The sequence below is a fragment of the Leguminivora glycinivorella genome, chromosome 15, assembly GCF_023078275.1.
Source record: "Leguminivora glycinivorella isolate SPB_JAAS2020 chromosome 15, LegGlyc_1.1, whole genome shotgun sequence".
Lineage (NCBI taxonomy): Eukaryota > Metazoa > Arthropoda > Insecta > Lepidoptera > Tortricidae > Leguminivora > Leguminivora glycinivorella.
This window is the reverse complement of record NC_062985.1, coordinates 14,270,888-14,283,634: the sequence shown is the minus strand read 5'-3', so window position 1 is coordinate 14,283,634 and position 12,747 is coordinate 14,270,888. Positions and strand designations below refer to the sequence as shown.

The 12,747-nt window shown below is 39.1% G+C and overlaps 1 protein-coding gene across 1 annotated transcript; it reads right to left on the bottom strand.

Moving 5' to 3' along the window:
- Positions 1-1,679: 1,679 nt before the first annotated feature.
- On the bottom strand, positions 1,680-9,662 carry LOC125234212 (cytochrome P450 4V2-like; the record flags this gene model as incomplete). Its single annotated transcript, XM_048140420.1, has 11 exons — positions 9,400-9,662; positions 8,968-9,057; positions 8,688-8,801; positions 8,366-8,551; positions 8,092-8,291; positions 7,806-7,854; positions 7,172-7,379; positions 6,124-6,275; positions 5,663-5,842; positions 4,761-4,941; positions 1,680-1,689 (listed from the first exon to the last, which is right to left on the bottom strand). Coding segments are annotated over exons 1-11 (1,527 nt in total), but the record flags the coding sequence as incomplete, so codon positions are not given.
- Between the last annotated feature and the right edge of the window lie 3,085 nt (positions 9,663-12,747).

Sequence of the window (12,747 nt, the reverse complement as noted above, 5' to 3'; positions counted from 1 at the left end):
GGTCGTTTTAATCGGAAAGATGACCGCTGACAGCAATCATTTGCCGGTAGGCAATAATCTCATGTACGCTGACATGAGTGACATGGCTTTGTTAGCCTAGGTCAGCATCGGCTGCACGAAAAAGTCAACGACTGCAGGTGCAGGTTAGGAATATCCGGAACTCAGGTGTTCGGCGTGTTCAACAGTGTTTTACTTAACTGCTCTTTGGCCTATATTATAGGGGGTATATTACCGCAAACAGTGTCAAACGAGTAGGTCGTCATGTATTTCCAGATGGGAAAGTCCCCTCCTCCGACCTCGGCGCGCATCAGGTCTACCATGATGCTGCTCTTTTCGTTGAACAAGCGTGCGCGTCGGACTCGCCCACCGAGGGTTCCGAACAAACTTTCAAACTCCCCAGTTAAAATAATCTCATGTTTTCACATAACTCTAACGACTTGACTAGAAGACAAAAGTATAGGTACTAATGAGCATTATTGTGTATAGCGCCATTTCTCGGTGAATTCGCTAACTAATTTGCGCGATCATAGTATGTTGGTTTTTCAGGGATTATTCTTATAATGTTAACCGATTTAAACAATTTTTACTTTATTGGAAAGAAGATGATTTACGTAACATCTCGTATTAATTTGAAGTACTATATACATCCGCAAAGGTGGGTAAATTAAAAGTAAAAATCTGAAAAGTTTTTTGTGAATTAAAAAAAAAGTTTTCAAGATACAAACACGATTATATTTTTCCTGTAATATTTAGTATAAAGCCAATATTTCCTAAAATTTTCATAATTTTTCGTTGGTAAACTTCGGAGATAAGGGGGGGAGGAACGGTATTTTTTTTACATTTTCCTTCAAAATTCTTTTTTTTCACAACAAAAAAATTATAAAAAATAGTTTATTTACGTTCAATTTGAGCTCTTTCTAACGATACCCCACTTGACCTAGTAACTTGAAATTTACAGTTTGCCCCCCTTTCATTTTGGCCATTTTCTACAATTAAAATTAATAAATTTAAAAAAATTATACCTTCTATTTGTAGAGGTTCACAATGTTCACAACTATTCCAAATTTCAAGTTGATAGCACTAGTAGTTCTCGAGATATTTAGGAATGTGACAGACGGACAGACAGACGGACAGAGTCGCACCATAAGGGTTCCTGTTGTACCTTTTTGGTACGGAACCCTAAAAAATGCGCCATGATTTTGCGATGACGGTGCCAAATGTTTACTGCAAAAAATAATTTTACCATAAAGCTTAAAAGGGAAGGCAGGAAAAGTTTAAAAAAATGTAAATATCAAGATAACTAGCTATTTTACCTGGAGCAAAAGTTGATCCGTTGCTTATGAACGTCCTCTTCTCTTCCATCTTAGTGTGGTCTCGTCTTTGTCTAAACAAGCTTTAGTCACAACTTCGATAGCTGAAGGGTCTGTCATGGCTGCAATTGATACATAAAATAAAAATAAAACTGTAGTCAAATTGATACGAGCTATTGAGAGCTAGGGGCCTCAAAGATCTAGAAAAGCCTTTTTAAAAATAAAAACTCCGTTTCCTGAACCTAAAGAAAAAAATCTAATAAGTACTAGCAATCAAGTAGATACTTACAAATGAATAGTCTATTGCCAAGCTAAACACTTACAAGTCCACCTTGTTGGTAAGTTAATCGACCTAGCTTTTGCAAGGCAAGCATGAGATCTGAAAATAACAATATAAGGTAATGGCGCCTATTAACGTGGTACTTAAGGCAGATTTCAAAAGATACCAAAAAATTAAGGGTATCAAAGCTCATTAACGACCACAAATATTTTTTTTATGGAAGAGTATTTATTGAACTATTAGTTTTGAAGAGTTTTAGGATCATTTTAGTTTATTATATGTCATGAAATGATTATTGAAGCCAACATACCTAAATTTTCTATTACCGTGGTAATGAACAGGTTGCAGTTCTATTAACGCGAATTGAGATTTCATTACCGAGGGTATGAATGACAGTGTTTTTCTGCCATCGGTAAATAGAAACCCATCTCAAAATTCGGAGCTTAATACCGATGGTTGAATATACAAATTATGACAAATACATATACCTATACTATCCTCCTTTATGAATACCCACAGAAGACTCAGTTTCACCTAAGAAATCTGTACTTACGGTACACTAAATGTCATATTTTGATACAAGACTAATATGTCGCTCGGTAATAGATACTTCTATAGGAACCCATTACCGACCCAAACAAATATTGCATGGATCGGTAATAGATTCTTATATATTCTATTACCGAGGGTTATCTGATCGTACCATCGGTAATAGGCATAAATTGGAGTATTATAAAATCTAATTCCGACCCATAAAAACAAAGTCATACAGATGTATTTTCATTACAAATCAAAATAAAATATTGCAACCTTATATTAAAACCAAGTTTACATAACTGGTAAGTAAGCATCAGACTTTATGTCAATATTTAAAAAAATTGACAAATTAACGGTTTTCATAGAAACTACGAAATCAGTCATGAAGTTTTTGCTAAAAATTAAGGTTTTGTTGAATAATTTTCATACCGCGTAAATAGTTCTTTGATAGCGTGAATAGATCAAGATTGAAACAACTGTAAGACATTATATAACTGATCACATATACTTAAAATAAAGCAAAAAGAACTAATATCACTACTTTAACTATTACCGTGGTATACCACAGTAATAGAATCTACTCACGAAATGGCGCCTTTCACCGCTGTCTTTTAATTTCCACTTTTAACACATTTCCAGGCTAAACAATACGTAAAAAGTACTCAGAAGTCATGTAGAAAACTATAAACAATAATTTGAAATGCATAACTTTCACCTGTTTGCCATAATTATTACGTAAACTACTAAATGAGATTGGAGTTCACTTAGGTTTAGCGTCACACGTCAGTATGACACAACCTCTTCTCGCGGCCCCGTGGCAAAAACTGTCAAATAGCGAGCGTCTTCTTTCATTCACACTCTCTATCGCCTATATGTGCGTTAGTCAACTAAACAGGCTTCCTTTGTGTGAGTAACTTTTTTTAAGAAATTGGTCGGTTTGCCTGTAAAATGCGTATTTGCAAATGCGGCGGTAATGGACGTCGATTTCGATACCCGCGTTGATAGCCGCCGTTACCTTAGCCATCATCAGTAAAGACATCGTTTCACGAGCATTTATGGACTCCTTCGAACCCGTAATGTCTCAAATACTATCACAATTTCAGGGACTACTAATTACTTACTTTATTTACTCGTATCATAAGGGACAGAAGTGAAAAGTACCTACAAGTGCACGAACCTAGCGCGTACCTTGCTTTTGTTCTACCGTCCGAATATCACAGGCTTTTTGAAAAGTTTACACTGAGAGAAAATACAACCAGTTTTCATGTTCGTTCAACAAGTTTTTTGGTTAAAATAGCGCCTACAGTGCTCTTTGGTTCAAACAACAAGCTACTTGTCATTTGAATCGGCAATATATTTGAATCAACAAGTCGATTTTATAAAAACAACCTGACACATATTATTTTAAACATACGTTTGGCTGATTCAAACGGATAAACCGCAACAAGTCGAACTTGGTAAATTCACAATGCAAATTTCTCTCAGTGTACCTTCATGGTTTCCAGTAAGCATATAAGCATGTCCAACGATGGGGTAGGCCTTCAGCCCAGAAGGCGTCTGTCTAGCGAGTCGGTAGAGGCGCCGCCGAGACAGGTGGTAGTACGCGACACCCACCGTAACAGCCACCAGTAGAAGTTGCCAAAACATCGTATAACCTAACAACTATGAAGAAAGACACTTAGAAATTGAACTACAAAAACTGCATCTTCAATGACAAACGCATACAACAAAACACTTTTCCTCTGTTGGCTTCTCAATATTTAATAATATCAAGATTCTGTACGTAACTTACAATCTTACCGCTAGGTATTATCGAAATGACTACACACTCTAACTGTCTTTCGGCTACCTGCATTTTGACCTTGTTCAGACGTGACGTGCAGTCATATTCGTAGCGCTTCAAGAGTTTCCAGTGTAAACTGACCAGTAGGCCTAGCACATGATTGCCGCGGGAGTATGTCGCCGCGAGATAGATCACACGTCTTCTTCTAACTGTATTAATGACATAAGGACGGGTAGTCTATCTCGCAGCGACATACTCTCGCGGCAATCATGTGCTAACCCTGCTGCACAACCTCACTATGCCAACCTACATGTGAAGAATTGTAGGTATATGTGTCGTGGCCTGATCATAACACTGATTATTTCATTAAGACATTTTTTACAAGGCCGTGTCGTTGAATTTTGGAGAGTCAATTATTAATTATGTTGGATATGAGTTGTTGAAAAGGATTTCTACAAATTATGATTATGTATTTATTGAAATGTTATTTCTGTCTATTTATGTGTGAGACATTTATGAAAAAACACGCTGACTGCAAAACTAACAAGAGACAATTTTCCGATTAAAACATATATATCAAGCTGCTGTCGTCCATAGGCTAAGGTGGCTGTCTGGCTGATAATTTTAGAACTAAACGGGACTTAATCGCGTAAATATCACTTACATTACATTTATAGTTACGCATTTTTACTTACTTATTTATTTTACGGTGACTGCTTAGCAGGCGGGCCTTATGCCTGTTTATCACCATGTGGTGTAAGAAAAAAACTTTTCATCTACAATATTTATTCAAATAACATTCTCTCGGTTTTCATTACTGTCTTAAATAACTAAAAAAGTTTAATTCTACTTGATTTTCCTCTCCTGGACTCTGAGCAGGAAGTCGTCGGAGGCTTTCATCATGATGTTGTACTTGACGGACAGAGGGCGCCTCAGGTCTTCATCGCGCACGCCCGCTGGCGGCAGCAGCCGGTAGCGCCGGAGCAGGTTGGCTAGCGCTGTCTTGGCAGACATCATCGCGTACGTACCGCCTGAAATAACGCACACATTTACCAACTAAGTAATGCTTCCCTCTGTAAAGCGCTCCAGATGCAGATTCTACCGTTAATTTCGTACAGTGATCTCATGTCTATGTTATTAACAGTCTGTCAATTTAACACGAACTAGGATCTCAAATTCTCCTTTTATCTAGAGTAGGTACCTACTATCCACTCCTCATATACGGCGGGATGTAGAAATGGGATAGGTACAGGGAGGTATTATTGGCTAACGCTCACAAACATGTCAAACGAGGTTTTTTGCTACGGCCAGGCTGGCCTGTTTTATTCTGTAGGAGTGGCATGATCTCATAGTGACACTGTCCACATCCTGTTTTGGCTACGATAAAAGATTTTCAGAATGTTTACCTATGCTATGAAGTCTCCTCTGAAAATCGAAGAATATTTGGCATAATATAGCGGCATGCTGAAGCGTAAGCGGCTGTATTAGGAATAACTACGGTACGGGTGACAAAGATCGCCGCAGCCTGCCAACGAGTAAACCGGGTGGTACGTGCCCCAGGGTCCCAAAATACCTAACTACCAATACATCCTCTGACAGAGTATCTGAAGAGTATAAGCATGGCAGGGTGGCGAAGCGAAACAAGGAAGAGCTTAGACCGGAATTCTGTGGAACCCGGTTGCTAGTACGATGCGTCATGTTATGTGTATCATATCGATGACCAAATTAAGTCAGATTCTATAAAATACCTACCAATGCATCCTCTAATAGAGTAGCTAAAGGGTATGAACATAGCAGGGTGGCGGAGCGGGCCCTCCAGGAAGCGCTCCGGACGGAACTCCTCGGCGTCCGCCCCCCAGTAGGCAGGGTCGCGGTGCGTGCCCCAGATGTGGATCATGATGGATGTTCCGTCCACCAAAGTTGTTCCGGATGCTAAAAATTGTAAACATGTCTATATCTATTAGTTCGTGCGTTTGCAAAGCTATTAAAATTTAGGTTTTGAATGGTATATAAGTAAATAGACCTCCCCGAGTCATCATCACATGCGCGGATCCGGTGGGGGGGGTCATGACCCTAGGTTGGCCATACATACTGTACTGTAAAATATTTTGCGAACATAGTTATGCGTAATTCAAAATTTTTGGAAGTGTCACCGAACTCATCTAAGATGAAGAATAGTATAACTGTATGATAAGAATTTGAAAAGATCTCACGTAGCTCAACATCACTGCGGACTTCCCTCGCCACGATTGGGACCGGCGGGTATAGCCGCAAGCTCTCCTTAATGACAGCTTCCAGGTATTTCAGTCGCGGCAAGTCTTCTGGAGTGACTGGCCGGTTAGAGTCTCCGAACACCTCATCCAGTCTGTGATTAAAACAAACTTTCAAAATATGACGACAGCCGCATTCTTAATTTTGAACTTCTAACTGGAAAATTATTTAGGAACTTAAGCCAACAACTGTACCTATTTACCTATACCTAAGTACATGAATTGGCCCCATGTAGCACGGGCCAAGAATTTCACTGCCATCTTTCCTTCCGTGGGTATCGTGGAAGTTGATTGTGGGGTTTGAGTTCAATTATAGTGTGATGTGAGATTGTGAGCAATGGGATAGCAAGCTAGCACTGCATATCACAATTTTGGTGTCTTTCATTTGGGTTATTGCTAAGGGTCACTTGCATCACCGAAAATGGAGGGTTAATCCTAGGTTTTTTTTTATTCGTATAATAATGGCTTTCTGCTACCAGGGCACTTTGCCAATGTCAAGTAAATTACAGAGATATATAAAACAGTATAAGTAGTTTTTTTGCGAACGAGGCCTTCGCGATGCACTGGAGGATAGCTAGAGCAGCAGTACAAAGCATGATGGCGGCCGGGACCACGAAATGCCGAGTGATGTCCGTAGAATTGGTTATTCGTATCTCCAAAATAATTCTTCATTAAATGCACTCTTTGCGCAGGCTATTCACTGCATAATATCCTATCAAACTTATACATTAAACAGCAGAATGCAAAAATAAAAAAATATATCGAAAGACGATCCGCCATGTTCCACGGGTTAAACGAAAGTCCTCTAATCCTAGGTTAACCCACCATTCTATATGGGATTTGACAGTTGACAGCCCACTAACCTGGAGGTAAGTGGGTGGTGCAAGTGGCACTGAAACTTGAGTACTTCCATGTGCTCTGCCTCCTACCGCTTTTAGGAATACTTACTGAGTTTATTTTATTGCAGTAGGTATGTATGTAAGATGCTTACTCTTGGTGCACTTTGGCCTGCACGTCAGGATAGCGGGACAGCAGCACGGCAGTAAACGACCCGCCCACGGCAGACGTGTCGTTCCCCGCTACAATCATAACAATGGCTTCCTCGCGTATTTCCAGGTTCGAGTAGCCTTTCTCCAGCCCACCCGATGTTTGGATTATCATCTCGAGGAAGTTAGTCAAGCCACTGCTGTTGTTGTTTTCTAAAATAAATTAGAGAATTTATGAAGACGAGGTACCTACGTTGTGTTTTTTGGTGATGTCTACGTTTCTATCTTGGCTCAGAACCTACAGGAATAGTTAGGCATGAGTGCATCAATTGCACCGATTTATGAATATATTTTTTATAGAGTCCGGATTTTAACGGTTAGTACCTAAGTATGTACTTAGGATGTTGGCAGGAGAGTGTAAGTAATACAACTTATAGCTATGTGTTGTTGTACATATAGTGGCATCGATTGTAGACGTTTCTGCTAATCAGAAGATAAAATTTTAATACAAATTCATTAAGGATGTACCCATTAACTGCTATTGGGTGCTCACTTCTGTGTGCATCTGTTATCTCTTCAGCTTGACTACTGTACGTTAATATGTATTTGTGCTTCACACATTCACATTATTGAACTTACTATCTTTTATCCCGTTCGTTGCCATTTGCTTGCGTTTCTCTAGTACAATCTGAAAATAAGTAGAATTGAAAATTTATTGAATCATTTTGAGCATCTGCCATGGAAGCCCACAGAAATACGAAACCTGCTTCTAATAAGTCGATTGAAAGGTCAAGATTCAAGAATGATCAAGAGGCATATGAAACACCACACTAAATATGAAATTTTCATACTTCCTCTCGCCCTGTATAAAACGTCCTTTTTACGAGTTATTATGATTAACAGACTACGGCATGTACAGACTTACTTCATCGATAAAATCATAAGCCCGTCGCAAATGGCCCATCAGCTCCTTGTAGACAGGCAGTTTCTTGTAGATAAAGTCCGGGTGTAGCCAGGGCAGTAGCACTCGCTTTGTCACCATCTCTAATCCTTCATTTATAGAATCAAGAAAGATGCGGTCAGCTGGGTCTTCCTGGGAGTTCATTTTATGTGCCGCTGCAGTTTCTGAAATGTTTTTTTTTTTAATTCTAACCACCGTTTTTCCTTGGCCTATTCTACTCTGTGAAATATTGAATTACCGCAAACCGTGTCAAACGAGTAGGTCGTCATATATTTCCAGATAGGGAAGTCTCCTGCCCCGACCTCGGCGCGCATCAGGTCGACCATGATGGAACTCTTTTCATTGAACAACGGTACGATATGGTGCAGATTCTTTAGGGCAAAAAAAGGCGCCATGATTTTGCGACGACGATGCCAAATGTTTACTGTAATAAAGAAATTATTGACGAAACGAACATAAGTAAGCAAATATACCTAACCCAAAATTTGGGAACTGAAAGGAAGGTAGATTTATTGATTATAAGTATTCTAATGGTAAATTAAGTTCGACAACTATTTTACCTGGAGCAAAAATTAGTCCGTTGCCTATAACCATTCTCGTGCACCTTAATGTGGTCTCGTCTTTGTCTAAACAAGCTTTAGCGACCACTTCGATAGCTGTAGGGTTTGTCATGGCTGGAAAACAAAAATGTTTTATTTTGAAATAACGATATTCTTCAACGTAACCGAAGACTATGCTTACTTCTTGTGTATCGTAAGCGCGACGCAAATGACTTAAACCAGATCGTTACCTGCTTTTCTATCAGAAATCGATTTTTAGTGCCTGTCTGTAGATACTTACAAACGAATAGTCTATTGGCAAGCCAAAAACTTGCAAGACCGCCATGTTGATAGGTTGTCTGACCTATCTTTTGCAAGGAAAGCATTAGATCTGAAAATAAAAATATAGCATATACAGTGAAGAGGAAGTGAGGTTCAATTAACGATCTGAACTAGCGTTTATCTTTTAGTCATTATGCTATAGAACCGGGTCATAGGCGCCAGTAGGTACACTAGGTACAGTCTGACCAAAAAAAGTAGAAATTAAAAAGTGGCAAGACCCTAATGTCGTCCCGTTTTCTCACGCATATTGACTTGAAATGGATGACACCACAATGTTGCCACTTTTTCATTTCTACTATTTTCGATGCGAATGTCCTTAGGTCCGAAGAATAGGTTTTTTTTCAGTCGAAAATAGAAAACCGTTACCAACCTAAACTGGACTTAAATTTACCTTCATAGCTTCCTGTGAACAGATAAGCATGTCCAATGATCGGATAGGCCTTCAGCCCCGAAGGCGTCTGTCTAGCGAGTCTGTAGAGCCGTCTCCGCGACAGGTGGTAGTACGCGGCACCCACCGCCGCAGTCACCAGCAGAAGCTGCCAAAACATTATAACTACGAGAAAGATACTTAAAAACACTACATAAGTTGTCACTGCCTGAACGTCGTACTATGTACACTTTCTTAAGATTAGTAAGTTAATGCTCAACTTCCGCACTTCGCGCTAGCAAGAGCGAAATGATTTGACCTCTCAATGCTTAGGTTTTCGTCTAAGGGCCTCTGACCTTGTTCAGCCATGACACTAAGTAAATTCTTATAACACTTTTAGTTATATGACAAAATAATCACCAGTATAAACTGAACTACGTCCTACCGAACTACGTCCAGGGCGAGTAGTCTGGACAAAGAAATCAAAATGTGGCAACATCGGTCGTCCCATTTTCTCAAATATATTGAGTTGAACTGCCTTAAACGTCCAAAAGAAAGGTATGGGCATTGTGCATGTTATGTCTTTTTAGTAGGACCATAAATGAAATATAACAAGATCATACTATCCCATACATTAAAATGCGACCGCCTAAGACCGCGCTTACACTCCACCACACATAGATGGCGCCACAAAAAAATGTCTTGTAGCTTTCGATTATACTTGTAGATGGCGTTAAGTGTCACTTTTGACATAGATTTACGGCTCGGAATTGACACTTAATGCCAATCTACAAATAATCGGTGGCAACAAGGCATTTTTTTGTGGCGCCATCTATGTGTGGTGGAGTGTAAGCGCGTTCGTAGGCGGTCGCATTTTAATGTATGGGATGGTATGATCTTGTTATATTTAATTTATAGTAGGACACAACACAGAATTGGATGCTGTTACGCAATAATGTGTTATTCCACATGGGTTTTGCTATAAAATGTCAACTTTAATCAGATGTCATTTCAAATCTTGAGCAGAGTCCAACCAAAGTCCTAACCAACCAATCTTCACCTTGCAGAAACCCATGCCCTTAGCCAAATAACACTAGACCCTGTGTGAGTCCGCTTATCATTACGTCACTCTACTTTGAAAAAAATCTCGTATCTCATCTCACACTCCTAATAAAAGTTAAAACGCAGTAACTCTATAATGCAGTCCATTAATAGCACAGACCAATAAGACGGCCCTTACAGGGCGACTCGCGGTCACCAAGCATACGACAAATCAGGTTTATAAAAGTTTGAACGCGTGCGACACCGATCAGTAGCGCCCAACTTGGGCGCTACTGATCGGTGTCGCACGCGGTCGTATACTTGGGCGGCCCAAGTATACGACCCGCTAACAGCGTTCGTGTCCGCTCGGGAAAAATCTTAAATAATCAAATTTGGTTGCAAACAATGGTCTCTTGCAGCATAAAGTGGTGTGGCAAGTCTTCTAACACTTCTACATATAAAAAAGATGGAATAACATTCCACAGTTAAGTCAAATTAATTATTTTGTTGAATATTGTTTATTATCCGCGGAGTTCATTTATACTGGTCAATATGGTTGTACTGAGCGGCGCCGAGGCGCGTCCATCCCTTTTTGCCTAGTTAACAATGCGATATGCTATCCCTTTCACGTAAACGACTAGGGATGGGGCCATGTTAGTTTATGTCTGTTGCGGGAACTTCGTACTACCGTTCGTACCATGTGCTACCATTTTATGAAATATAAAAGAAAGCAGATTTGTAATTGTGAATAATTATCTAGAAACTGTAGAGTCTGTAGTGTTATTTAGTTGATTGATTAGTTTAGAATATTTAGTTGGTAATTTAACTTAGTAAACGTAAGTAAAAATGCACAGTTTATTTATTAGTTACTAGAATGATTTTTATTGAGGTGCTATCACAATCATCATCCTCCTTGCGTTATCCCGGCATCGGCATTCGCCACGGCTCATGGGAGCCTGGGGTCCGCTTTGGAAACTAATCCCAAGATTTGGCGTAGGCACTAGTTTTATGAAAGCGACTGCCATCTGACCTTCCAACCCGAAGGGTAACTAGGCCTTATTATAATTTAATTATAATATTATAATTTGTTGCAAAACAAATTCACCACAGTACTGGTACCGGTACCATTGTCTATAATAGACATGTCCCATTCCCATCCCTACTGCTAATCGTAAAGGCGCGCCATTATTTGAAACGACCAATGGCAGCACCGTGCGCGCCCGCCTCACCCCGCAAGGATTGGTGATTTGCGTCTCGAACAATATCGCTTGCATTAGGCTTCTAGTGGGGTGTTCTGTGATTAATAGTTACCTGTGATTAATAGTTACCTAATTTTTTTTCACTGACAAAAGATACGAGATTTTTTCAAAGCAGTGGCGATTAGTCGATTTGTATATTTCACTAAAGTAAAATTCATAATCCTACGGACTAAATTGACAAATGACTGACAGGTAAAATGATACCAGGAACAGCAAAATTAAAATAGGGAAGGGTATATGTCGATAACAATATATCGACAAGTTGTAAAGTACATACAACAGACAAGTTTAAATCAAGAATAAGTATATGAGTTTTAAATAAGAGGTACACATTTTGGTTTGTTCTATGTATCTTCGAGGTAGTGGATGAATACCATGCATTTTTACCCACTAGTTTTAAAACATAAAAAGGTTTCCGAGCCTGTAGGTAAAAAATAAAATACCATGTCCGACGATAATAAATTATCTGTCACGCTATGGCAAGTATATCATAAATATCTATATAATTTTCGAATTATATTATTGCTGCTTCGAAATAAAAAAAATATCTCTAATTAGCGGTCTACAGACCTTTTGATCTGTCGAAATCACAGAAAAAGTTGGTATATTGATTAGCCGATCAAATTGCCAATTTCATTGTCCCGTTTGGGTGCACCTTAAATCTACGATGTAATAATAATTTTAATATCGATAAGAACGACACTGGCCAAACTGTGGCAACATTCCTTCACACTTACTTGTCAATTTGGTCCGTAGGTTTATGGATTTTACTTTATGCTGGCTATCTTCGGTTCATCTTTGAAGTCAAATTACACTGGAGAAGCTGAAATACGAATGTGAATCGTGTAGTCGTGTAGAACTGTAGACTAAAACGTAAAATAAGTTCAAAGTTTAAATGAACAAAAAAGTCGTTTTGTTTAGATATTTCGTTGTTAATTATACATGTGTACCTAGGTGTCATCTTCCGCGTATTTTAAGATGTCTATGATATACGTGTTGACTAGGTACAGCAAGTAGTACCATGATTTCACTAACATTTAAAACACTTAAGGAGCACAGATATATCAATATT